This window comes from Anabas testudineus, chromosome 4 (genome assembly GCF_900324465.2).
Source record: "Anabas testudineus chromosome 4, fAnaTes1.2, whole genome shotgun sequence".
Classification (NCBI taxonomy): domain Eukaryota; kingdom Metazoa; phylum Chordata; class Actinopteri; order Anabantiformes; family Anabantidae; genus Anabas; species Anabas testudineus.
In genome coordinates this window covers 1423705-1451430 of record NC_046613.1, presented here as the reverse complement: position 1 = coordinate 1451430, position 27726 = coordinate 1423705, and the positions used below count along the sequence as shown (strand labels likewise).

The 27726-nt window shown below is 41.1% G+C and overlaps 3 protein-coding genes across 8 annotated transcripts in view; 1 reads left to right on the top strand and 2 right to left on the bottom strand.

The window, feature by feature from the left end:
- Positions 1 to 47: 47 nt before the first annotated feature.
- Positions 48 to 17010, bottom strand: LOC113152417 (transcription initiation factor TFIID subunit 4-like). Its single transcript, XM_026345661.1, has 16 exons — positions 16911 to 17010; positions 15812 to 16312; positions 15460 to 15581; positions 15250 to 15375; positions 14392 to 14547; positions 13906 to 14028; positions 13224 to 13313; positions 12771 to 12920; positions 10716 to 10848; positions 9328 to 9409; positions 9052 to 9212; positions 8517 to 8647; positions 4169 to 4294; positions 3768 to 3824; positions 1999 to 2106; positions 48 to 439 (listed from the first exon to the last, which is right to left on the bottom strand). The coding sequence occupies exons 1-16, from the start codon at positions 17008 to 17010 to the stop codon at positions 314 to 316; spliced, it is 2292 nt and encodes a 763-aa protein (XP_026201446.1). The 3' UTR covers positions 48 to 313.
- Positions 16178 to 21693, bottom strand: ddx10 (DEAD (Asp-Glu-Ala-Asp) box polypeptide 10). 2 transcript variants are annotated; one of them, XM_026346093.2, is made up of 4 exons: positions 20110 to 21693; positions 17932 to 19439; positions 17286 to 17808; positions 16178 to 16312 (listed from the first exon to the last, which is right to left on the bottom strand). In XM_026346093.2, the coding sequence occupies exons 1-2, from the start codon at positions 21457 to 21459 to the stop codon at positions 18267 to 18269; spliced, it is 2523 nt and encodes an 840-aa protein (XP_026201878.1). In that variant the 5' UTR covers positions 21460 to 21693; the 3' UTR covers positions 16178 to 16312; positions 17286 to 17808; positions 17932 to 18266. The 2 variants fall into 2 exon arrangements, with proteins under 2 accessions (XP_026201878.1, XP_026201876.1); XM_026346091.2 differs by having other exon boundaries at positions 17286 to 19439.
- Positions 21694 to 22586: 893 nt separating this feature from the next.
- szt2 (SZT2 subunit of KICSTOR complex) overlaps positions 22587 to 27726 on the top strand; it is a 71164-nt gene continuing 66024 nt past the window's right edge. For all 5 annotated transcript variants that reach the window (XM_026346126.1, XM_026346127.1, XM_026346128.1 and 2 more), the window contains exons 1-8: positions 22587 to 22746; positions 23702 to 23827; positions 24053 to 24226; positions 24726 to 24896; positions 25012 to 25134; positions 25669 to 25831; positions 26679 to 26785; positions 26958 to 27168. In XM_026346126.1, coding sequence (XP_026201911.1) covers positions 22723 to 22746; positions 23702 to 23827; positions 24053 to 24226; positions 24726 to 24896; positions 25012 to 25134; positions 25669 to 25831; positions 26679 to 26785; positions 26958 to 27168 — 1099 coding nt within the window. In that variant the 5' untranslated portion in view covers positions 22587 to 22722. The remainder of the gene's footprint in view (positions 22747 to 23701; positions 23828 to 24052; positions 24227 to 24725; positions 24897 to 25011; positions 25135 to 25668; positions 25832 to 26678; positions 26786 to 26957; positions 27169 to 27726) is intronic.

Below are 27726 nucleotides of genomic sequence, written 5' to 3'. Positions count from 1 at the left end.
TGAAAAGTTAGGCCAACAAAAAACAAAAATATCAAGATGTGATGAAATTTAATGGTTGAACTATAAACAAACAGAACAACAAAAAACTCTTCAATCAAAATATTTCTCATAGAACATAGTTTCCTAGAAGAGCTAATGATCTATTTTCACTCAGGTTCAAGAACTTAAATTACTGTTACAGAGCAACTTAATATACACCAAGTAAATAACAGATATTTGACAGAACTGAAGCAAAGTGTTAAAGACAAAGGGATAGAAACGTTTGATCTTGTAAACATAAACAGATCCTTCTGAAATGAATACAGTGACGTGTTCAGAGCATAGCTTTGTACAGAGTCTGAGAGTGGCGAAGGAAGTGCTCCTGCTCCATACACACCAGCAGGTCCCTCAGCATCACCCGAGTCACTCTGTGAGCACTCTGTCTGGGCAATACAGACATCTGACATACACACATACACACACACACACACAGATGTAAGCTAGCTATGATTGGAGAACACATCCAAACAGTAAGAACAAATAATGCAAATTAACACTTTGTTTTTATAGTGACTGTACCAAACTAATATAATTTCTTTAATTTTAAGGTAGAAACTAAGTGTTCTACGATGTAAATACTAAAATTATTGTCTTGAGGACGTGCGCCTCTGCCAGCTCTAGTTGACATGTCTGTCCAGACTCATATTCTATGCAAGTGCAGTAACACATACCAAGGAGTCACAAAGAACAATTGTTTGACAAAGATGTTCCTCACTACACTAATCTGCTATCAGTGATATCTACTTCCTGCCATCAGTGTATGCTGTGCCAGCGGAACACAGGAAACCCTTGTGGCTGTGAGAGGAATCAGTGAGAGGAATCAGGGAGAGGCAGCAGGCAGCCAGCTCCACTGGGTAATGGAGTTCAAAGGCAGAGGGAAGCGTGTGCAGTTAACAGAGTGCCGTCGTCTTTAAACCTACAGCCTGCAGGGCCTTAACTTAAACACACAGAGAATTAAAGTGTCCGTGAGTTAAACTAACAGTCTCACACAAGCTAAGTGTGGTGAGCTGTAGGCTTACTGTGAGTCTGAGCTACTACTTCATCTAAACTTATTCACCCTGTAATGTTAAGAAACTGTTTTTATTTTATATTTCAATTCACAATAATGCTGCATTTGTGTTTTATTTTGTCTCTAGTGAAAGTGGGTGTGGTTTTACAATTTGTTTCTGATTGGTGCAAGGTATTTTTTATGGCGATCGAGATGTCTGCCTGTCCACCCCATTCTAGTCAAACCAGAAACCAGGTTTCTTGAGTGCATGTAAATGCACTGAATGACACTCACATTAGATCAAGGTCATTGTGACCTCATGTCTGTCCCATTCTTGTGAACTTGATATCAAATTAACAGCCTGAAGGAATCTAATCAAAATTGGAACAAGCATCCGCTACCTTAAGATGAACTGATCAGATTTTGGTACTCAAAGGTCAATGTGATATCAAGTCTGTGTCATTCTTGTCAACTTAGAATTGTTTGGCCTAAATATCATTACATCTGGCACCAACGTCCACTTGGACTCTTGGATGAACTGATTAGAATTCAAGTCTGAACAGACATGCGTGTAAACAACAGTTGACTGCCAGTGGCAACAGGCGTTGCTCTCAGTTATCTAACACACTTTCTGAATACTGTAAATGTTTCACAATATAAAATCTTTCAGCAGTTGAAACAACTTAATTCCACCATCCATCAGGTTTTCAATATGAATAAATGAATTACAGTACTATTTGATTAGAACTCTGAGTTTCAACTGCTTCATCATCTAGAAGTTATTTGAAAATCCTATCCACCATCAGGTGAACAGGATTAAAATTAAAAATGCCAATAAACAATTCAGTTTACCCATTTAAACAATAAAGAAAAACACTGAAGACAACTGACAAGGACACGTTTCCTTCTTGGTATGAACAGGTATTTCTCTCTTTTTTTGAACACAGAAGTGAGACAGCACACACACCAACCTGGCTGTCAGTCTGCTCCAGAGGTCTTTTCCTGCGAGGCCCTATGGCAGCCAGAGCTGTGAGGTTGGCCTCTCTCTGCTGCAGCTGAGCTTCTTCCATTTGTTGTAACTGAAAAGACAAACAGATGTCAAAATTGTAGTGGATAACAGATTCACACATTTTATTCTATCCTTACCTTAAATCTATGTGAGTATACATTTTGATTATTCACTACTTTGTGTGACAGTTACAGAACAGACCAAAATGTGAGAGGAGGATATTGACACCTCTGTCTAAAGGTAACTAAATCTAACTACCAGCATGTGTAAAAATCTGTTAATATACTGGTTTGCTTAACATGTAAAACCCTCTTTTACAGCTAACAAACACAATCAGACCAGTTTCTTGGGACAAGTCTCAGTCTTTCGAGCCCAAACACAGATAAATTGGAACAGCTGGCTTAACCACTGGCCTTAACTCCAAGCTCAGACAGAGGTTACATTAAAATCACTTTCAATTAGCACCACGCCCACTCAAGCTTGTGTGTGTGCTAGTACAGAGTTGGCAAAGTGCAACAAGTATACGTATGGTGCAGAGGTAGAGAGTGTGTGGGGGTGGCAGCAGTGGTGCGGGTAAAAGAACACATTTTGCTGCTGTGGAGAAACCTCTGGGAGTGTGATGGCTGGGAGCTACCCAGCAACCTGCGAAGGAAAAAAACAAGCCCTGTGTGGCGTTAGCACCTCCTGAAATAGCAGCACTGCTACCGGCACATTTCATCTCCTGCACACTTCTCCCTGCACTGCCGGAGAAAAACATTACACACACTGTTGCATTACTAAATGACCAATTAGCATGAAGGATAGCACGGATTTAGAGAGTTCCCAAACAAAATTTGTTGATTAGTGTGGCCCACAGAAATGAAAAGCATCAGAAACATCGGCTATTTTTGGAGGCTCGAGTCTGTGCTGCTGTTATAGCAACAGGAGTTCCTACTTGTTCTGACTGAGAGCATCTGTGGACAAATGTGAAATGCCCTGCTCAGAATATACTGTCTTTGGGGTACATATTTTAATAACCAATGTTAATGTGAAAAATACTATACATATTAGATTTTCTGCAAAACATTCTGACCCCAGTTAAAAAAATCTTTGTAGTTGTTCACAGTCATTTTCAGAGGTGGTGAACTGCATCAAGCAAACAATCCATTCCATTTATCAACTGGTCTAACATCTGCTTTCTGTACCATGATTGGACTTACTCTGACTCAGTCTGGGCCTCGAACTGGCTTTACTGAATTTAACATCAGCGTTAGGAATAAAATAATCTCTGTGCCATTATGATGTAGCTCTGTTCATTATGTATTTAGTGTTGTTGTACAGCCCTCCAGAGCCCTCCCTCCTAGTTACAAGCTCTGTTTTAATTACAGAGTGGAAATGGAAACTGTGTGTAATAAGAAATTCAACTGACTAAGACATGATTTCTGTCTTATTCCAAAAGGGCATCTTGGAAACAGATAAACCTCAGCTATCTTAAACTCTCCCTCTTTCAGCAAGCACTTGACCTGGCCCAAAATCAGCCAGTAGAAGACTGGAGAATGTAAATTCCAGTTGTCTGTTTCTCCAGTCACAAATGATACAGTTGTATATATACACATACATACATACACACACACACACACACACACACTGATGTGTGGAGCACTTTTTTAGATCAGTAAAATCACGCATAATATTTACTATTATCTTTTTTTAAAATGTTTAAATAAAATATTTAAAAAACCATACACTAACCTCTTTAGCTCTTTGTTTGAGCTGTTGGTGCAGGGGATCCTCAGTGTGTGAACGACTCTGTGACAACAGACAGATGTAAGCACAAAATAAAAGTTCACAGATAAAAATAAAAATGCTATGTTAATAAATATACCAGTCTCAAAGAGCTTTGCATCATAAAAACTCACTAATCTTGTTTTGCAGCACCTATTTTATTCAATAAGCTGAGGTTACAGCATCAACACACCTTCTACAGACTATTAAAATGTGCTGCATAACTATCAAGTACTCTGTACTATGATTTTTTTTAGACTGACCTCCCTACAGTGTGAGCAAAGCAACGACAGCAGCACAAGATTATTGCAGGAGAAAAGAGTCATTTTACTGGAAGAAGAGTTCTGCTTCTTTGTGCCTCATCTTACTCTGGCCAAACGCAACACTCTCTCTCTCTCCTCTTCATCTTTCCTCTTCTTCTTCAAACTCTCCACCTCCTCCAGGAAGCGAAGCTGAGAGCGTACATCGCTCACTTTGGCGTGCCACACGTCCTCCTGTGACCACACAAACACAAACTAGCAAATGCAGTGACCAGGACGACCAGCTCTTTAACAGTTTGCTATTTTCCTGGTTTTGAAATAGGTTTTGCCCAGTTGTATGGCGCGAAGAGTATAGGAGGCAGGAGGAACTATGAGGGAAGGACTTTATATAACATTTAACTGTGCCAATTTAAATTTTTTATATAAATCACACTGTCTGGGCATATTACATTCTAACATAAGAGTACAGTGCACACTTGCATACATACACACTCATTATGAGGGAAGTGCAGTTGGTGAGAATCCATTGAGACCAGTCGACTGAACTGCATTGATTTGTCTGTGACCAAACTCTTAATTTGCTTGGAGATCATGCTTTGTGTGAACTAAAAAGGCGCCAATTTGTGGGGTGGTCGTTGATGCTATACAACAGCAAATGACTGTGACAAAAGATAAGCAGATGGTGTATTGGCTTGGGGACTTAATTAAAGCTAATTAGCCTGATGCAATGTCCCCTGCATGTCCATCTCACTACATTCTCCAATAACTGACTGTCCAATGTCTCTTGGCTTTGAACCCCTGATCATGGTATAGGGCTGAGTGTTTTTTGTTTTCACTTTGGTACAGACAGGTGACTAATTTTAGAGCAGCTGAAAGGACCAATACCCAGAGATGTAGGGAGTTAGATGTGAATACTCCAACAATATAATAATTGTTGGAGTATTGTTAATATTGTTGGGGAGCCCAGCTGGAGTTGCACTGTTGCCAGTTGGTTGGTTTGAGTGTGCTGAGAAAGCAGCCAATGGTGTGGCTTCCTTCAGTTCCTTAACATGGCTGTACATTTCATTATAACTGCAGCATTTCAGTTTCAGAGTCATTCAGTGTTGGTTTAATTCATTTTTAAAATTTGCAGACTTTGACAAAAGTATTTCAGAAAAATACCTCATGAAAACAGCTTTCTACAAAGTAATGTTAAATTAAATAAAAATATATAAGGGGAAATCTGTATTTGTATTAATATTCACCTCCTTCAGGTCAGTATTTAGTAGATGAACCTTTAGCTGCAATCACAGCATGGAGTCTGTGTGGATAGGTCTCAATTAGCCTTGAACATCTGGACACTGGAATTTTATGCCATTTTCTTTACAAAACCGCTCCATCACCACTGTGTTTCACACAGTGATGGCGTGCTTGTGGGGATGTGCAGTGTTTGGTGTGAGCCAAACATAACGTCTTGTCTGATGGACAAAAAGCACCATTGTGGTCTCATCAGACCAAAGAACCCTCCTCTACTTTACCTTGTCCTTGACATGCCTACTGGTGAACTCAAGTCATGATTTAACATGAGTTTTCTTCAACAGTGGCTTTCTCCTTGTCACTCTCCCATTAAGCTTTGACTAGTGAAAAACCTGGGCAAAAGTTGTTGTATGTACAGTCTCTCCTATCTCTTGTAGCTTGTAACTCCCTCAGAGTAGTCATTGGTGTGTTAGTGGCCTCTCTCACTAGTCTCCTAGTACTGAATAACTAGTGACTGGACCTCCCAGACACAAGTGTCTTTATATTGCAGTCACTTGAGACACATTCACTGCACTCAGGTGATCCCTATTTCACTAATTGTGGGACTACTAGCACCAAATATCTGGACCTCCCTTGGATTAGGTCAGTTATTTTCAAGGGGTTGAATATTAATGCAAACACTGATTTCACTTTTCTTCACAAACTTCACATATTTTTATATAACTGACATTACTTGACATTAGTGAGGTATTTTTCTGAAACAGTTTTGTCAAAGTAGCCAACTTTTTGACCATGATTGATTACTGTCAATAAAAAAACGAAACATTTAAGGGGGTGAATACTTTTTATAGGTACCGTATTATTTGACAAAATCCTCATTGAAGAATGGCTTGCTGTTTTTGGCGATTTTGTGGGATATCACAAAGCTCATCTTGACTGCTGCATCCCTGAATGTGTGAGCTTTGGTAAAAAAAAATTGCTGATTTTGCAGTTGCAAGGATTGAGACCTCCTTGCCTGTTCCGCATCAGTCAAGTTTTTGTACTTCTGAGTGTTTCATCTTCAGATGGCGATTCAAAATATAATTCCTAAATACCACTATCTGTTCTCCACAAACCAGGCGCACAGTTCTACTGTTGACTTCAGTACATAAAGTCTTTTTTTAAGTCCATAACTTTTTAGAAACTCATGCATTCTGAGTCTGATGTTTTTCATTTTGTCAATAGCTGACATCTAAGTGCTAAAGCAAGCAGTCCAACATGTTTGCCAAGACAGGCGTCATGCATTTAATTCACTATTAGACTCCATTAGTTTTAACCAAAATGTAAATAAACCCACTCACTGTTTTAATCACACCCTTGATCTTGTTTTGACATATGGTGTTGAAATTGATCATTTAATAGTTTTTCCCCCAAACCCTCTTTTATCTGATCATTTTTCACCATTTGAATTTACAGTAGCAAACTTTACTTCACCTAAGAATAAATTTCACAACAAATTTAAGGAACTGACTCCATCTTTTATTTCAGAGCCATGTACAAACACAGAGGAGGGCAGTCCTCCTAATGTTACTCCAGCACAAGTGGACTATCTTGTTGATAATACTACAGCCTCACTTTGAACAATACTCAATACAATTGCTCTTTTGAAAAAGAAGCTAGTGAATCAGAGGAAGTTAACTCTATGGTACAATTCACAAATCCGTAGCTTAACGCAGACATCACATAAGTTGGAAAGGAGGTGGCGTTCCCCTAATTTAGATGAATCTTGCCTAGCCTGGAAAGCCTCCGTAAAGCTAGAACCACATATTACTTCTCATTAATAGAGGTAAATAAGAACAACCCCAGGTTTCTTTTCAGCACTGTAGCCAGGCTGACAAAAAAATCATAGCTCTGTTGAGCCTAGTATCCCCTTAACTCCCAGCAGCAATGATTTCATTAATTTCTTTACAAATAAAAATTATTAGAGAAAAAAAATTGATCAGATCCTCCCTGCATACGGCATGGAAGGTCTCGTATGTACAACAGCTCTAGATTCATTTGTAAGACCACACTCGTACTTAGACTGCTTCCTCCCTGTAGATCATTCTGAATTAATTTCAGTAATGAATTAATCTAAATCATCAACATGTCTCTTAGATCCCATCCCAACTAGACTCCTCAAAGATGTCTTACCTTTGATCAGCATCTCCATACTAGAGCAGATCAATCTATCTTTACAAACAGGCTACATACCAACGGCTTTTAAGGTTGCTAAGGTAGTCAAACCTCTACTCAAAAAGCCCACTCTGGACTCAGGGGTTTTAGTACATTATAGACCAATATCCAATCTGCCCTTTATCTCCAACATTCTTGAAAAGGTAGTTTCTAAGCAATTATGTGACCACCTGAGCAGGACTAACTGCACCCATCAATAAAATTTGAGATGTTAGGGATAACTCTGATTGACTCTATTTTATCATTACAATATGTTAAGAACTTCCCACATCAGTTTCAGCTGGAGAGGTTGGGTTTACTAAGTGATCTGGTATAAAAACTTTTATGATTATGGAGATGACTAGTGATCAGGTGTGAGAAGTATTTAGCTCTGGCATTCTATACAGTATTGTAGTGGAGTAGTGAGTAGCTTCATAATGCACTTAAAATTCCATTTTCTTCAATCTCTGCTCTGCTTTCCTACACTGAGGTTTACAGCTATGAATACTGACATCTATTTAAGGCTGTTTGTTTATTATTTATGTCAAAACTAATGAGTTCACATTCTTCTTCTTGCCACTGTATTTTTACACTTCTACCAGTGCTGTTTATTGACTTTGACTTCATGGGAGGCTTTAACAGCACCTCTTCACAATATGACATAATGGAAGCCCACTATTACTATGATCAATACATATTGTAGCTTGAACTGCATTTAATTTTCTTTAGTTTATTTACAGTGTATATACTATGTTTTTTGAATCTGTCAAAATGACAGCTTTCAGATTTTTCTGTCACTGGTAAAAAAATCCTGTCAATGACAGAAACTGGTCAGTAAATGTGACCTATGTCTCACAGTTGCATTGTTGATATGATGTTATTCTGCCACAGCTGTCAGCAGCTGTTGCTGATTTTTTATTTTGGGAAGATCTTAATTCATGAACAGAGATACTAGACACAAGACTTGTATGAATGTTCTGATAAAACAATATGACAGCACTGTGGGGGCAGAGTCATACTGTGATACCTTCAAGCCTGACTTGCGGTGTTCTGCCATCTCTGTGAGCTTCTCCAGCAGTCCACGAAGACACTCCTGAGTAGCATGAGAAATTAGTGCCACCACCTCTGGACCAACATCAGTTACTCCCAGTGTCTGTCCTGACATAAACCACAGAGAGTGTCAAACACAAAAACACATTAGAGCTAAAACTGACATGGGAAGTCAAACTGAAAAACATATTTACTTCCATCTACTTAATGTATTAAAGAATGAAATAAATGATACAACAACATTTCCATTTCCAAAAGGTTATATTAATACTTAATGTTCCTGATGTTATACTGAAACTTTAATGAATAAATATAACACAGCGGAATCTTGACATCCAATAGCTGTGTCACTATTTTAAATCTGTTTGGCTCCGTTTGAGATAAACTGCTATTTGTCATGCTGTTTCTTTGTAGCTGTGCAATGACTCTGTCTAGTATGAAAGAGTAATGCATGCTTTCAAAAGGGTAAATAACAAGAGTGTAGCAGATAGGGCGCTGTGTCACCTTTGTACCTGTATGAAGGATTCGGCTAAGCATGGGATTAGGTGACAGGAAGAGTTGATCCTGACACGACTGCACCACAGAACCAACCATGGTAGTCAAGATCTGTGCATTCTCCTCTCTCAGGTTAACACCAGCCATGGAGGCTACATCATTAATGTCATCATCTTCTCTGGAAACACATACAAAAAACACAATTACCTATAACAGGTCAGTTGTGTTAATAGCTGTGCTAGCCCTCACACCTAACACTGAGGTTAGTAAATTTAGTATATTGTATGTGTTACTTGTAAGATCCTGGACTGTCCTTGAATGTGAATTTGGCAGAACGAAGATGATCTTGAGTCAATGGCTGCTTCACTGAAAAGGCTCATATAAAAAGAGAAAAAATTCATGTTAGATGGACACAATGCTTCATTTAGCAAAATGTGTGTGAGTAGTGTTTGCAGCCTGTGACCACCATGCTCAGTGTTCAAATTATGAATTATGAAAACTTTCATACAAAGTGTTTAAGTTTGCATATATATATATATATATATATATATATATATATATATATATATATATATATATATACACACACACACACACACCAAACTATATATTAATATCAACAGGATATATATATATATATATAAAATATATAAAAATACAATAATAAACAAACTATATAACAATATCAATATGATATCGCTGATTGCAACTCAATTTCACTTGCTGTTGTGTAAATGGAACAGACAACAGGTGAAAATTAGAGGCAATAAGTAAGACAACCCCTATGAAGAAATGGTTCTGCAGGTAGTGGCCACAGACCATTTCCCTGTCCCTTTATCTTTTCTGGCTGATTTTTGGCCACTTTTTCACTTTGCCAGTGCCCCCACCACCAAAGGTAGCAGGAGGCGGTGTCTGCAACCCACAGAATTTGCTCAGGTAGTGCAGCTAATCCAGGATGGCACATCAATGCGCGCTGTCTCCCAGCACAGTGTCAAAAGCATGAAGGAGATACCAGGAGACAGGCCTGTCAACCAGGAGACGTGGAGGGGGCCGTAGGAGGACGACAACTGCTGGGTTGTTGTCCTCCTACGGCCCCCCTCCACGTAGTTATCTGCTCTTTAGTGGAAGGAGGAACAGGAGGAGCACTGCCAGAGCCCTACAAAACCATATGCTGGTGTAGTGGGCCCTGGGTTCCTTCTGATGCATGACAATGCTAGGCCTCATGTGGCTGGAGTGTGTCTGCAGTTCCTGCAAAATGAAGGCACTGATGCTATAGACTGGCCTGCCTGTTCTCCAGACCTGAATCCAATCGAGCTGCTCTGGGACATCATGTCTTGTTCCATCCACTGACACCACATCAGTAGATGGAACAGGTCAGGATACAGATCACATTAGCTACTGGGCAGAAACACGGATGAAGATTTGTGTAAGAGGAATGATGCTTACTGTAATCACATATGCCAAAAAAAAGTACTTCCATGTCAGTCAAGTTATGCTGGTGAAGCAGAAATGGCTAAACTCAAGCAAGAGGGCTTCAAGCATCCAGATAGTACAATGTATATCCCAAGTTAAAAGCTCTTCACTGAAATTGCACAGATGTAGTTTTTTTAATTTAACAAATTTCAGCTCTTTTTGCCAAGTAAAATCTATCTCAAACTGTGAAACCAACCCCCTTTATTACCTGTGAAGTGTTTTCCTGACTGGACCACTGTGAGCTTGGGAGTGGGTCTGTTGCTCTTGGATAAGCAGTTTCTGGACTGTGTTAATGTTGTCAACCCAGGTCTCAGAGTCATTCCTTGAAGCTGCTGAATTACCTGCATTTCAATGGCAATCATCAAGAATCACACTCTAAAGCAGGGGTCACTAACGTGGGCCGCGGTTCGTATCCGGACCCAGAAACTGTCCCAAACGGACCCGAAGCTACAGACCAAACCCAACGTTTTGATTCCAAATCTAGCGGGACACCTTAATTTTAATCAGCGCAGATATTGCGATCTTTACGGTATTTATTTTGTGGACGCGAGAAGGCATTGGCCAATTGAATGCGAGTTAAGCCATCCCACGTGACTTCGCTTAGCCAATCGATTGTGTGGATCACAGGCGGTAAAATTAGAGACTCAACAGTAGATGAGAGAAAGTTGGAGGTTGGAAAGAAATTAATAAAGAAAGACGGTGATAACAGAGAGACAGAGAGGAGAGAAACAGAAGAGAGAGAGGAGAGAGGGAGAGATACAGACGACAGAGAGGAGAAAGTTGATAAAAGGACGGTGAGACAGCAAAGAGTTTTTAACTAGGAATAGACAGACTCCTTTTTAGTCTCATCTATCCAAAGAACAGGGGGACAATCTCCTATAAGCTTTGTAGCTTGTCAATATGCATTTTCTCCACTTTACCATCATTTTTGTCTAGGCCAGTTGTCGTTATTTTTAAAAATGCTTCTTTTTGGCAGTTTCAAGTTATTTAAGGGACCTTTGAGGGTTTTTCTTTCATTAACGGGAGGGGGCCAACAATTTTTTTTGTCAAGGTCTGTAATATTTTAACATACAGATATATTGCTTTTGATAGACACGCTTTGCCTAACTGCCAATTTCAGCCTTCTTCAGAACAAGCAAACACTGAGTGCAGTTACATACACTTAAGTAACCAGGTTACAGTCTGACAGTCTAAGCTGATTTCTTAACTGGTATATAAATGGGATACCTGGTTACTGTAATTGGGGTAGGCAATTAGAGAAACCTGATTTCTAGTAGATTTCTCGCAGAGAACTCTGATAACTCTGCCATGTATACGAGTAATCCAGTTTCTAATTAGCTTTTTACAAGAGCATATGTACAGGACAAAGGCACTCACCACTCTTCTACTATCAGCTGACAAGTGCTGCTGGATGGAAGGGGAGATCATTACACGCAGCGACACAGTCTCATTATTAGCACAACTAAAACTGAAGCCAACACAAAGTTCCCTGTCAAAATAAGTCATTTTTAACCATGCATTTAATTCAGACAGTTTAACACAGATTAATCTTTTTCTGTACGTATATGTGGATTTCCAGTAGCCAGGTTTCCTTAGTTCATAAACTTAGTCCCCAATTACCAGAGAAACCTGGCTTCTCTCAGTAACCTGGTTATTTAAGTGCATGTAAACTCAATCAATTACTGTAACCAGGTTTCTTGCTTTGTTTACTGGACTTTTATGAAGGTTGACTGTAAACTTGTTATTTAAACTTCTAATAATTCATTTTACTCATCACTTTTTGAGAGTGTAAACTTGTTAAAACAGCACAGACAAACCATCACCATTTTACCTTATATGTAAACTTGTTGAGTAACAGTTAGGCTATTTGCACACCCGGCAGTTACATAGCAACATTATCCATATAGTGACTCTCTGGTGAAGTCCAGTGCTCACTCATTTAGCTCTGCTTTGGCTCTTCATCGGGACATGATGAAGAGATCTGATTAAGTTGCTAGATAATCACTGTGATCACCAACCAGTCTGTGTCTGTCTAATCCAACTCACTATAAAGCTTTACAAAGCTGAGAAGATCTGCAGATTAAGCTAATAATCCTCTGTACATTCATCACTATGAGTGACACCGCTCACATTATTATTAGTCTGTTCATGTTGTAATTTGATAAACTGATAAAAACACTAAAACACATTGTATCGGTTCCTAAAAATCACACTTCTCACATTTACTGATAAGCACGTTTTTAACCAGGAAATATTTCTTTACCTGATCGTTAGATTTCAGTCTTGGTCCTGTGTCCAAGATGGGCTGTTTCATGGTCGAAGACATGCTATTAGGGTTGCGTGTGGAAGTTGATGCCTGTTGAATAAATAACTGGGGATCTGAAGTAAGGCGACGAACTGCAGGGAGACTTTTCTGCCAAAAAAAAAAAAGAAAAAACAAAAAAAAAGACAGGAACATGGTGAAATATTATATAAATTCCATATTGCCACCATATGTAATGTGACATTTTATATGAACTTCTTGGAGTTTCTATTCACTTTATTTTATTCCCCAAAACCAATCTAAAAAACAAATAAACAAAAAAAGCTATGATCATTTAGTCATTTAGCAGATCAGTATACAATTAGTTTGGCTTGGGGAAACACATAATCATCCACTGAGCAGACAATAGGTCTACAGTCTTTTTTGTTTTTGTTGCTATTGTTGTCTGCTCACCTTGAGGAAAGGCACCAAGCACGACTGAGGAGTTGACTTTAACTCATGATAAAGCTGTTTTGTAAATTCCTCTGCTTCTAGCTTCCCTTCCTGTAGAGTAACAATGGACAAATACACTGGCCACTTTATTAGGTATACAATGTAATGCAATCTAATCCAGCAATAAACTCTCTGTCATCAATTCTACTTCTGTTTTCTAATTCTATTTCTCAGTTTTTAAGTTGAAAAAAAGGAGATTATTACATACACATGCATTACTGAGGTCACAGTGGGTGGTGGAATCATACTGGAGTGATTTATATTAAAAGATGCTTCTAATGTTTTGCCCAAACTACAAATAAGCATTACAACAAGAACAAGGTTTAGATAGATGTGAGTTAGAAATTAGCTTGTAATCATTTTTTAGCCCTAAAGAGAGTTTTTGTACGTTTGACAGTATTAATATATCCCCCCCCCCCCCCCCCCCCCCCCCATCAAATAAAGCATATATGTAATAAAAAAAATAGTAATGTAAATTCATTACAAGTCAAAAACCTGGTTTTTATTCTAAATTAAAAAATGAATCTACTAAATGAAGGGGTCTGATTGGGTTCTAAATGGGACTGTACATTAAAATATTTCATTATTCCACTTCTCTAAAAACTGAAACCAGCTCTTGTGATGACGAACAGGATAGACATACCAGCAGATTCCTGATCAGTCCCTTGACGTTGTTAGCCATACTGACAGATCTGGAATCACTGGAGGCCAACTTGATGAGAGTCACCAGAAAGTTCTTGCATTTCTTAACACTTTCCAGGGTCTCCTGTTGGTGAAATGTCAGCTTGGTCAATTTGTTTCACTGTTTTGTCCTTCATGTCATACTTGATGTCGTACTCATGATTGATCTGTGTTTACGCATCAGCTGGATCTGGATTCTCTGTATCACTGTATCAGTACTATACAGTTTCAATGACTGACACAGTATACCAAGTTAGTCATTTCCTAAAATGTTGGTTACAGGAAAATGAAGAATTTTAACACAGCTAAATTGGAACAGTAGATTTTCACTTCATTTAATCTCATTTAGTATAATAATGTAGGCAATACTAAATAATCATTATGCAGCTTCAGGTTGAACAAATTCAATCTGTGAATACAGGTCAGAGTGGGGACTGGTGAAACTTACCTGGCTGAACGTTGTAGGCGGCTCCTTTTTGGTCTGTGTGATGGTCGTGTGAATGAGAGGCTGGCTGCCCCGTTCTGGCACAGCACTGATGGTCTGGACTACAGCTGGTTTGGAAGCTGCCCCAATTACCTGAACAACAGCATATATAACATCTGCCTAAAACTAAAATCAGGAGGGGACTGTGGTGTGAGGTTGGAGACAGGACCTGCTAGGATGTGTACTCTGACAGAATGACAAAGCTGAGTCCCCCTTGAATAAGTCATTCTCAGATGTAAATGAGCCCCTATCTTCTGATGCATCTGTGCATTTGGTCAAATACTGTTGACGTTTTGAAATAACAGTCTTTACTAAAAACTGAAACAGCAATGACATTAGATGTTTGTTTTTTTTATCATCCACATCATTCAGCACAGGAGCCCCACAGGGATGTGTGCTATTCCCATTGCACTTCTTCCTAATGACTGTACATTGTCACCCATCTGGTTTAACACACATGACAGGACTGAGTAAATAGTGGAATCCTTCAGATTCCTGGGATTCACATTCTTTAAGGGCCATCAAATGGAAATCTAATACACAGTCATCAAAAAAAGCCCAGCACAGGATGTACTTCTTGCATTAGCACAGGATAGACTCATTGGAGTCAATCTGCCCAACAACCTGAGCCTGCAAAACTCCAGACTTGGGAAAGGGGCAGACACTTTACTAATAAATCTGATTCGGGTAAAGCAACATACCACAACATTATCAAAGACTGAAGCCTATGGAATGTTCATGCACATGAATCAGTATATAACTGTCTGTATCAACAACTTAAATCTATTTAAAAAATGGCTCATGACCAACAGGCGAGTGTACCTTGACCACAGCTGTCTTCTGGACTGGTGCTGGCTGGAAGCTGGGAGGGGCAGCCATCCTGATCACAGTTAACTTCTCATTACTTTTACTTCCCGCTGTTGCAGTTACCTGAACTCCACACGACAGCTGGATAAGCCCACAGAAGAACCTCAACGACATCACTAGATGATTACACTTTAGTATATAGGAAAATAAAAGCAGTACACACACCTGAGGAGCCAGAATTTTTGGTGCTTGACCAGTGATAACCTTTGGTCCCTGCTGAGCCTGTGCCAAAGCTTGTTGGGAAACTAGCATCAGCTGACCACTGTCACTGCGGATCAACATCATACCTGCAACAATAAGAGTCCAAAATCAAATGCTACTAAATAATACAGTGTGCACTGAGGACTGAATAATTCACAGCAATGTAAACAATAACAAGAACTAAACATGCAGTCTGCTGAATGCTAATTTGAATTAAAATTTGAACAATGGCCCAATCTTTAAACATGCCACAATAGTTCAGTAAATAACCAGTTTGACCAGTCTAGACAACAACCAGTGGTGTGCAGTAGCTCACCTGGTGGTATTTGGATATTGGCTGGGAGCTGTGGTGAAGCAGAAGGCAGCCGGGGCGCCACAGTGACTGGCTGCGTAGCTGCTGGTCTGGGTACAGTTATCACCACTGTCCTTCCTGGGGTAGTGGCCTGGTTCAGGGGGACTACCTGACTCAGAGCTGGTTTTGTTACCTGTGGTTGGCCATTAGCACTCATTTCCCCTGGCGTGGCCACCTTCGCGATCACCATGATAGAAGGAGAGGGAGACTGAGGGCCCAGGCCTGTGACTGTGGAGGAGGCAGGCAGGTGGCCCTGGCCACTGGTGATGACTTTAGGTGGGGCAGAGATGGAGTCACCCTTTGAGACTGCTGCAGGAGTGTGTGGGGACTGCAGAGCAGTGATGGCTCCACATTTGGCTGAAACCTTTAATATGCTGACTTGGACAGAGGAGCCTCCATCCCCTGCTGGCCCACAGGACTCCAGCTTTTGGGATTCAATTACCACTTTATTTGTGGCCATAGTTTCTGAATAGAAGAACAATGCTATTTAATCTTAAAAATATACAAACGCGACAGCAAGAGATAGGTTGTTGTGGTAGATATATGTAACTACAAACAAACCCTTTAAAACAATTCTTAATTTTAAACTTAAGCTAACAAAGACTGTATGTGTGACGTTACTGTTTTCAGCCGACATCACTTCATCTACTTCAGTGACTGTGCTAATGTTAGCCACCGTTACACGTGTAGCCAAACTAACACGCACGAAGCTAACTTTAAAGTGTGTGTTAAAACAACAGGCCTTTTGGATTTTGTTGGATAAATACTAGTTATATTTGCCCATTTTAAAAACTAGGGTAAGGTGTTCCTGCTTTCGAGAAAGTCACGGTTGATACACAACTATCACTATTAACTGTTATTAATATAAACGTTAGCCAAGCTAAGCTAATTATGCAATTAGTTTAGCGGGGGCATCGTGAGGTCTGGCGTTACTTTATCTATATTGGCCGCTTTTCTTAATACTTTCCGTTTCCAGTGACAGTATCGTTACTGCTACGTTTAGTGGGAGAGAACAGGCCGAATGAGGTGTAGTTTCTCCCGCAGGGAGACGCGGCAGCCTCACCTGCGGCAGGTGCTCGGTGACGGCTCCTGTGCTCCTCCACACCGGCGGCGTCTTTGAGGCCCACAGGAGCAGCGGGGGCGCCATAACAAGCCGCATTCATTCATTTCAGTAATGACGGTAATATTATGAGAGTTTAGGTTAGTATTAGTATTAGGGAGTGGAAAACCAACTAAAAGATGAGCTCCACTTGAATGTAGTTTATTAAAGTTAAAATCATTCCCTGGCCTCAGTGCTGTTCAGTCTCTACGTTACCTGGTTTTTAGGTCCCCCCAGAAAAAACTATACATACAGTAGATTCAGCATTTCAATTTGCCTGAACTGAGTTTAATTCAATAAAACATTAACACGGCTCATACTACTTAAAACATTTGTTACCTGTCATCAGCTCACGTCTCTTGTTGAATGGAAATAAATATCCCAACCAGGCGCCACCTGCTGGACAAACATGCTTCCTACAGGAGCATGAAGTACCATATGTTAAAATGTATGACGTCATCAAGCAGACCCCTTTTAGAGAGTTGAGGTTTTTAACTTCAAAAACATCTCTAGTATTTGAGGGTACACATGCTTCACATTGCATAATGAAATGACCATTATTAAAGGGGATTTAAAAAGAAACATAAAGAATACAAGCACAATAAATGCAGGAAAGTAAAGTGCATGTTTCAGAGAATTCAAGTGAACACTGAAACGAGTGATACCATTTCTTTAATAAAATAAAGCAGTATCCAAATTAATCTCACAGTGGTGGAAATGTTAAATTACTTTGATAACATGAGCAAATAAAGATAATGTTCAGCACGTGGCATTAGAAGAGGTCACATCACTCTGAAGATGATGATAAAGGTTATGAGATACAGCCGGACTGAAGAAGAAAACTCACATCAAAACCCTGAAGCTGACTTACATTCCATTTGAATTTTTTATTGAATTGATTTTTTTTACCATCTTTTGCACAGAGGCAACCACTCAGTGGTTAGTGATGTAATGAACTTGAGATGTGGAGTAGGTTAGTTTGAACCACAGTGTTTTGGTCATTGACCAGCAGCAGTTCAATGTTAAAAGGTAAAAATGAAATGTTTATACTTGCTATCTGTCTTTTATTTGAGCATAAACAGGTTTAGTTTCTCTTGTTAGCTATGGTACTGTATCACCCACATATCTACACTAATGTGTCATTGAAGACATTTCTTCTCTTGCTGTTTTGTCCCTTTAATCCAAACCTTACAGATTACACTGGGTAGAATTATGTGCATTTGAAAAGAGTCACAGTTTTTGTCCTTGTTGTTATGACTGTGTAACTGATGAGTTGAGGATGCTGCTGATCCCTCCATCAATCTCTGACAGCTGTTTTTTCTACGTCTGTCCTCCCAGCAGATGTAGGGCTAACGTCTCATCCTCAGCCAGAGACAGACCGGTGTCAAGAACTGTGTGCTCATCATCCTCCTGCTGCCTGATCTTCTTCTTCTTCCCCTGCTCCTCTTCATCATCGCTGCTTTGTTTCCGCTTAGCTGACATCATCTGCTCCTCCTCCTCCTCCTGCTCATCAGAGGACACCTTGTCCGGGTCCGGCAGGGTGTCTGGATCAAACTCGTCGTCACTGTGATTGTTCAGGTAGGCCACAACTTCATCCTCCTCGTCTTCGTCCTGCCTGTGCTGCTTGCTGGCCTCCCTCCTGGCTGCCTTTGCCTTCAGCCTCAGCTCTCGGTGCTTGGCTTTGATTCTGAGGCTGTAGTGCAGCTTGTCATGCTGGTCTTCGCGCTTCAGCCTCTCCTTAGCCTTCTCCACATTGATGCCCGAAACAGGCTCCTCTTCTTCTTCCTCCTCCTCAGCAGTCACTGCCTGTTGGACCGGTGGCCACATCTGCACAGCCTTTCCTTCTTCATTGAAAGCCACTTTGGTGTTGACCTGGAAGTTTCTTTTGAGAACCTTTTTGGCCTCCTTGAACTTTGTCTCTTTTACAGTTTTCTTTTTTGGGTGCTCACTGAACTCCTCCTCACTCTCCTGGTCCCCTGTCACATTGAAGATGTCCTTTGTTTTAACCGTCAGCAGGTCCAAGTCTCTCAGATCATCATCGTCCTCACTTTCACCTGCACCCTGCAGTCGTATCCTGGCCTGAGAATCTTGAACGTCCTCTTTATCACTACTTTCCTCGCTCTCGTCTGAATCCTCTGACTCAGAGCTTTCACCTCCATCTGGAGAATCGTCTCCTTTCAGCTGGGCCTTAAAGCTCCGCAGCTCTTCCTCTTCTTCCGACTGCTGCTCTTCCTCTCTCTGGCCACCGCTCTCGGCTCGCTGCGCCCGGGCTTTGTTTAAGAAGCGCACCCTCGGAGCCACAGCGAGTCCCAGAGAGACAGCATACTCCTGAATCTGGAGTTTAAAGACATCAAACACCTCCTTGTTCTTCATGAGGTAAATGGAGCGCAGGTAGGACACAAAGCACCTCTGGGCTCTCTCCTTCTGCTCCTTTTCCTGGGCCAGGAAGGCCTCCAGCTTCTGCTGCACGTTCTGCAGCTTGTCTGAGTTCACCTGGAATCAACCACACAGTGAAAACAATCAGTACATATGTAATTCAAAAGCAATTCAAGATGAAACTAATAAATGGTAAATGGTAAATGGTCTGCACTTATATAGCGCTTTTCTACCTAGCAGGCACTCAAAGCGCTTTACACTGCATCTCATTCACCCATTCACACGCACAAGCACACACACATTCACACACCGATGGCAGAGCTGCTATGCAGCTGACCTGACTCACCGGGGGCAACTAGGGGTTCAGTATCTTGCCCAAGGACACTTTGGCATGTGACGTGGCAGCCGGGAATCAAACCACCAATCCTATGATTGGCAGTCAACTGCTCTACCGATTGAGCCACAGCCACCCCATAGCATTCTGGTACCATAAAGTATAATGATGCAGGGTATAACTATATTGTGTCTTGTGCTCTTTTGGATTTTCTATATAATTCAGTAGGTGGGTGAAGATTCTCATCATCTAGGTGAAGTTCTCTGAAAGTTGTTCCTTGTTAGGAACATTTCATTACTCATCCGCTTCCTAATCTCTACTTTGATGAGTCGCGAAACGTTTCAGCGTTTCTTCTCAACTTCCAGATAATTCAGTAAGGTGAACTGTAGAGTGGTAACCACCAATTAAACAGGCTGAAAACCGACCACAGTGGGCAATTGTACAAGGTCTCACCTGGATCCTATTGATGGGAACCTTCTTCTCCTGTAGCTGGGAGACCATGCCCTTCTCTTCCGAGGGGAGCAGCAGCAGCAGGGCCTCCCCGCCCTCCTTGTACCTGGCAGTCCGGCCAACCCTGTGGATGTAGGTGTCTGCGTCCTCGGGACAGTCATACTGCAGCACCCAGTTGACAGCTGGGAAGTCCAGGCCTCTGGCGGCGATGTCTGTGGCAAACAGCACAGCGTTCTGTTTTTTGAGAAAGTCATTGTAAACCTCCACCCTCTTCATTTGCTGCTGTTTGCCATGTAAAGCCAGGATGGGAATGCCAGGTCGGAGGCGGCAGAAGGCCCGAAACAGGTACTGCACCTCTTTGCAGCACGCAAAGAAGACTATGATCTTCTTCTTTAGGTGGCTCCTGATGAAGGAATAGAGCATGTTGACCTTTTGGTGGAGCTCACACACCACGTAGCTCTGCTCCAGGGTGGCAGGCGTGCTGAACTTGGCCTTCTCATGAACCCACACGTACTCTGGGTCCTTCAGGCTGAGCCGAGCCAGATCTTTGACAGACTTGGTCTGTGTGGCGGAAAACAGCAGCGTCTGTCTTGACTTAGGAAGGTTCTCCACAATCGCATTTATAGTGTCGGCGAAGCCCATGTCTAAGATGCGGTCCGCCTCATCCAGGACCAGCATATGGAGGTTGGAGGCGTGGAAGGCGGCCGTCTCGTCCATGTGCTGGAGCAGGCGACCCGGGGTGCAGATGACAATGTTGGTGCGAGGGATCCTTTCTGACTCGCTCCTCAGGTCCTTTCCGCCGATGATGAGCCCCGCAGAGAATTCGTGGTTCTTACCCACTTTGCGCAGGACTTCGAAAGTCTGGTAGGCGAGTTCTCTGGTAGGAGATATGATGAGAGCACCGAGGCCGTCCATGGAGCTCCACTGTTGCCGGTACAGACACTCCAGCACCGGTATAAGGAAAGCTAAAGTCTTCCCGGAGCCGGTCTTAGCTGCGCCGAGGACATCTTTACCTCGCAAAGCAAAGCCGATCGTCTGTCTCTGGATCTCAGTGGGCTGTCTGTACTGGGCCCCCTGCAGACCTAGCAGGGTTTTCTTTGAAATGGGGAAATCGGAAAACTTGACCACCTCTTTGGTGTTGATGTCGTCGTACCTGCTGACCAGCCGGTCGATGTACTCCCGTTCGACCTGCCACTCGGGCTTCTTCTTCTGCGCGCTCTCTCGTTTCACTCGAACTTTCGTCTTGTTATATTTTTTCTTCCATTTCTCGAAGTTTTTGACTGGGTCGAGCCCGTCTTTCATCTTCGCGGATTTCGGCTTCTTTCCAAACGAGTTCGAGCCTTTTTTCTCCATAATTTATGCGAAACGGAGCCAAAGACGAGTTAACATATGAGTCGAACATGTAACTCACACATCGTGGAGAAGACCTTTCGTCGCTTTCAGCATGACGTAAATATCACGCGACTCTGTTTATTGTGATGGAGCCGTCTAGCCCTGAGTTGTTCCTGTCAGGCAGCACTTCTGCTCTCCGGAATCTACTCTGTGTGAATATAATATAATAGAATCTCGTATTGTATCGCATAAACACATTTACTGACTATATTAGACAAACTCGGGAATATCCAGTTTGTCTATAGTTAATTATTGTACTTTTCTGTATACATATTTAATATTATTAATTTTATGTATTTAATTTGAACACGGTTCAGCAGTGATTCCTCTACTTGCCCAGACTGACTGCTCTACTCATCTTTCTGGCCGTTTGCTTGGTTTGTTTTACCTTACAGGAAAGCGGCGACACTTCCGGATCACATGCCGCTCAAAAACAACATCCACGGAAGTTTAAGGCACTTACTTACAAAACAAAAGCACAAACGTATCTAGCTCACAATGGTCCAGTGTTCAGATGCAACAAAGAAAGAAAAGTGAAAAATCCACATAAAAGTCTCTAGGCAAAAGAGATCTTATATTTTACTAAATACTAAACTTTTTTTTTTTTTGCCATACCATTTAAACTTGGGGAACATATCTAGACTAGACCTGTACATTAATGTTATCAACTACATCAAATTCAATAGTGTTTTAAATATATATGTTTTATTAGTGAAACATTTGTACTTTTGTACTTACTAGTTTATTAGTGCTTACATAAAGATTTGTTTTAATAAGTTTTCTTCTACTTGGAGGTAGTGGAGTAGTTTTTAGGAATATATTTGCACTTTTACTTGAGTATTGAATCTCTTACTTTTCATGTGATTGTCACCTGTTTGTATCGGACATGCTATGTTTGGTTTTAAAAGAACATATTGAGAGCATATTGAAATTTGCACCTACATGACTATAATTTCTTATACTTAAACGTGGCGTTATTTGTTAGATAACCTACATTTTAGAGGGGATTACCTAATCTAACTACCTATTCGTCTAACACGCTTTATTTTGAAGGATTTGGCCGGAAGCTGCGCTGCTCTGAACTGACGGTGGTCTGCAAACACCTGATCGATAGACAGGGCAGATGATAAACAAGAATTAGGACTGATTATTTTACACAAACCTACTGAATATTCGCCAGCTGAGCCTCGCTGACATCCCTGCAATCCCTATGCTAGACAAGGCATGGCAGAGAGACAGGACAATGAGGTAACATTAGCATTAATCTGCACTAAGAAGCACAGAGGTTTTATTAGTTGGTGAGAAAATAGCACATTTTCTATTAGTTAGGCTGTGTATCCAAACGGTCAGAACTCGACAAAGTCCCGTTGAAAGTGAGCAAAAAAAACAAAAAGTCCCCAGCTAACAGAACTGTGCCGACATGTGGGCGGATAGGAATTTAAGTTATATTAGCTGAACGTTAGCAGCGCAGCTAGCATTGCTTGTCAAGCTAGAAGTTAACGTATCCACGTTAGAGCTCCAGCTGCATTAAAGTGTGGAGATTTTTCAGTGGATCTGGTGAGTCAGGGGTGCCTGTATGGATGCACATGGAAACTGTAGATCACCTCGGCAAAACAAAGTTTAACACAACGCCAAATGAGCTGAATTAATAAGGGGATTCGGTATTGATCAGCTCAGTAATAAAAATAACACGTCGTTATTACGCTGTGCTTGACCTTTTGTAAATTAGTTTGACCTTTTGAACAACAAGTACAAGTTAAATGCTTTAAATGATTAAATGAATGACATCCTAACTTGAAAACGTGCACACATGCTAGCTTGCGTTGATAACGTCGTGCAGTTAGCAAACAGGAAAACTGGAGATTTCATTGAAGACTGTGCTGCCAGGACTGGACTGTTCCTAAACCCAGTATTTATTATAGGAGTAAAACCGCCATTACAACATGTGCATATCTCACAATACTAATCATTCGTTTAACATTAATAGTTTTAGCAGCATTTTGTTAAATATTAGGACTGCCTTGCACTGCCCTGTCGTTCATGTGCTCATGTGACCTCTGTTGTGTGGGACTGTCACATCTCTTCACTAGCTGATAAGCAGTAATGCTGTCACACGGCTTCTTGTCCAGAGTTTGTTTTGTTGCAGGGCAGCACAGACCTGAAGCTTTCACTTGCACTCACCAAGGGTTTTTCTTTTCACGAGGTGGAAGAGGCTGACCAGATCTACCTGTTGATGAAGGAGGACTATCGCATTTCTAGAAATGTGCGTTTGGCCTGGTTCCTTGGTAAACTGAACCAAGTGATCTGGCCAGCCTCAAAGCCTGAACTGGTGAGTTAATCCTGCCTGTTAACCTGTTTTGCTGTCAGTTCACAGTTACAGCAAGATTGCAAAGAGGCTAATGTGTCACAAATGAAATGTGAAATATCTTGTGCTGGTGATATGTTACTGTTGACTGTTAGTTTACTAGTTTGAGTCTCACACTGCCGACTACTTCCTCATTTACTGTAACAATATCAAACTGTTTGACTCTCCCTTCATCCCATCGTGCTTCAGCTAAACTCAGAGAATGAATTGGACTTGTTGAGCATCTTACCTAAAGGATGGCAGCCAGATTTCTCCCCGAACATGTACCCCTACACATTGATGCCGTCCACGCGGGCCACCTTTCTGGCCCGCAGGTATCGTTTTATCATCGAGCTGGACCTCAGCCCCTCCACAGGCATTGTGGTAAGACTTAAATCCAGTTTGTAAGCTTGCTTCCTGAATGTATGTACACAGTTGTGACATACATATAAGATTGAATGACTGAGAAGACTAGTTGCTTTAATTTTGAAAACAAGTTTTCCCAGTCTTGTTTGATTTCAGAGAGATTTCAGCTGCTCAATAGTTCAGATTCTCCTTTGTCATATGTGTTTTACTTATTTCACCAAATGTTTTCAGTGGCTGACAGGTCTGCACTGCACATTATAAAGAAGTGAAAGCAATACAACAGCACATGTAACTGTGTGTCAAGCACTACGAAACCTTTCCAGAGTTGTGTTGCCCCATCCCAACTTTTTTCAGATGTGTTGCTGACATCAGATTCTACATGAGCAGATACTTCAAAAAACAGTTTCAGTATTAGATCAAACATAAGATGATTAACATAAGATGATTGAGATGTTACCCATTGCAGAAGTGTCTTCTTAATTTGGATTTGAGGTGCGTTTTGTTGTTCGTTCTGCAGGACGACAGCACAGGAGAGATGATCTTCGATGAGGTTTTTCATGCCTTGTCGAGGTGTTTGGCTGGTCTGACTCAACCATTCAAAGTCCCGGGAACTGATCAGCTTTTCAAACCTAAGATCTTCATCACCATCCTGGCATATTCATCAATTATTGGCCTCACTTCTCATCAGGTCCTAGTCTTTAAAGGTTTACTTGTATTTACCTGTTTTTTTTCTGTGTGGCACGCAAAGCTGCTGCAGATTTTGCTACAGTCCTCTGATAGCCTTGATTCCCCCATTCTTACAGGTTTTGGTACAGGGCTGTCAGCTGGATAGAACAGACCTGGATGAGTTCCTGCATCACATCTATCAGCAGCTCAGAGCAGTGGAGAGCAACATCGCAGAAGTCCTTCATCAGCAGCATGAACAGGCATGTGCACATGAGCAATTTTAAAACTGTACCCATTCTGCATATGGGGAAACATAGTGTTGATGAAGCAATAGATCTTACTAAAACTTTCAGATGATTCCCTTCTTAAAAATGTCAGTATTATTTATGTCAGTTAGTTTCTCAGGTCTATTGTCTTAGCCACTATTATACCAAGGTACGTACAGTCTAGATATGTCAGTATTGTATTAAACCAGCTTGAAAAAGTCCTGAGCCATCTCCTAAGAATCATTTCATTTACACACTGTAACCTTGTATCAGTCCCATTCCTTTTAATGCAGTGTCTCTGGAACACCCGTAAGGAATGTTATTACATCTGGCACAAATGTTCTTGGCACACATATAGACAGTATATACTGATCCACTAAACTCACATTATCTGGAGTGCTGAGTCCAGTTTAAAGACCGGACCATGCCCTGCTTGGCTGACAGTTGTCACACTGTGGTAGATATTCAGTGGTTTTAAGTGTTGATGAAGATATACACTGATGTATTTACTTTTTGTTGTTCCCGTAGTCTGTGGAGCCAGTCCAAAATTCAGTTCTCCAAGGCAACAACATAGATGACCAGGCCCACAGGAAGCAGGGTGTCTCCATGGTGTCAGCGGATATGGGCCTTGTCAGCATGGTACGCCAGGGCATCCTAGCCCTTCAGCTGCTGCCTCCTAACTCAAGTGCAGGTAGGTTTTTAATAATTTAAAAGTTGTCATTAAGATTGGGACTCATCCAACTACCAGGTTTAGTGTAGTGTGTACAGCTACTGCAGCTTTTCCAGATCACTGTCTTTTTTCCCCACCCATACAGCCTCATTTAGTCACTGCATCTGTAGTGTGTGTGTGTGTGTGTGTGTGTGTGTGTGTGTGTGTGTGTGTGTGTGTGTGTGTGTGTGTGTGTGTGTGTGTGTGTGTGTGTGTGTGTGTGTGTGTGTGTGTGTGTGTGTTTTCTAAAGTTGAGCTCTCAACACCACTTTCTGACGGGGTGATATCTTTATTGCTCCTCTGCTCTTGGCTTGTTACTCTTGTTTTTACGTCCCTCAAATGAGCAAAAGTGTAAAAGCCTCAGGATGTTTCAAGTAAACTAGGTCATTTCCACAGAGCAATGTCAATGGTGATACCACGCTCACGCTCGGCCTTCAGCTTGTCCAGCACCCAGGCGTACTTGAAGGAGCCTTTGCCCATCTGTGGGTGAACAGTGATTAGTCCTTGGTCCTTAGTCAGTGGTGTTGAACCAATAGCCTTCTCATTTCAAGTAATTCTAATCATACTGTACATCATACTGGATGGGCTGAAAAGCCTGCTGTCTCGGCCTTCCTTCTGACCCAGTGTCTTTTGAGTGTTCTTGTAGTCTCAGTGTGCTGACTTGCACAGATAGGGAAAACAGTGCACACCATCCACACAGCAATGACTTCCTAAAGTGTTTGAACAGTTTATCACAGCTAAGAGAGAAACGACACAAGTACAGTAGCACATCTTGTGACTTCATCAAATATCACAAGATAGACTTAGTAATTGAACCTGTGTGTTCCAGGTATCATAATAATCACAGATGGAGTAACTAGTGTTCCGGATGTAGCTGTGTGTGAAACCCTGCTGAACCAGCTCAGGAGTGGAACCATTGCCTGCTCCTTTGTGCAGGTAAAGACCATAACATCTTAATCTTACTGGCATAGCTGACATCATTTTTAAAGTTGAATGTAAATTATATTAATTAATGAGAACGTCTTTCCATTTTGTACTGAGTTTGTCGTTTTTATTGGCACCTTCAGATTTTTTTTTCTTGGATTATATTTTTGCACTGTTTTTCCAGGTTGGCGGTGCATACTCTTATGACTGCAGCTTTGGCTACATCCCTAATGTTGAGCTGATGAAGTTCATCTCATTAGCCACCTTTGGCTCCTACCTGCCCAGCTGTCCTGAAGTAGACCTTAACAGTCAGGATATGAATGCTTATCACAAGGCCTTCTTAACCTACTCCTTCCTCAAGACCCCTGAGTCGATGAATTCAGAGTACTTCTGTGGTGAGATACGGAACTATCAAATTATTGCCATAATACTACCACATCTTAACCTTTAAGCTCTAAATAGTTAGTGTTGAAATTTAAAAACCATTGCACTCAAAGACTTCCATAATTGGATTTCTACTTTCACTGTTAAATCCTCAGTTTGAACAGTAAAGGTTTTTTATTGTAAAATGCTAATGCCATCAGCATCTTACAATTATTATAATTATTATTTCAGTATTTACTTCCATAGTGATACAAGTACATTTTCACTATAGTAGCACACTTTATAGGCATTTGCACACCTGAATTACAGCCCCCTCTTAATTAAAACGTAGGGGAAACACAAACATTAATCTAAAGCATAAATAATTATGGGCCTAACCGGGAGCCTTAGGGCACACCAAAGCCCCCAGTAATATAGAATTTGGTTTATTTATTTCAACATCCTTAACATGTTTCCTAATAACCATTTTCTTTATTGTTTGATTGATTGTTGACGTGAAATAAAATCTTTTGTTGCAAAATTCTAGAGCAACTTTGGGTTCAATGTCTTTCCCAAGGACACTTACTTAC

Excerpts from the sequence above, each read along its gene's own strand:
- LOC113152417 (XM_026345661.1), bottom strand. The coding sequence starts at position 17,010 with ATGAATGCGGCTTGTTATGGCGCCCCCGCTGCTCCTGTGGGCCTCAAA. Across the intron at positions 14,029-14,391 it reads CGCCTACAACGTTCAGCCAG|GAGACCCTGGAAAGTGTTAA; the intron begins GTAAGTTTCACC and ends TTTCACCAACAG. Across the intron at positions 9,410-10,715 it reads GTCAGGAAAACACTTCACAG|CCTTTTCAGTGAAGCAGCCA; the intron begins GTAATAAAGGGG and ends TTTTTATATGAG.
- ddx10 (XM_026346091.2), bottom strand. The coding sequence starts at position 21,459 with ATGGAGAAAAAAGGCTCGAACTCGTTTGGAAAGAAGCCGAAATCCGCG. Across the intron at positions 19,440-20,109 it reads TTCCCATCAATAGGATCCAG|GTGAACTCAGACAAGCTGCA; the intron begins GTGAGACCTTGT and ends GGTTGATTCCAG.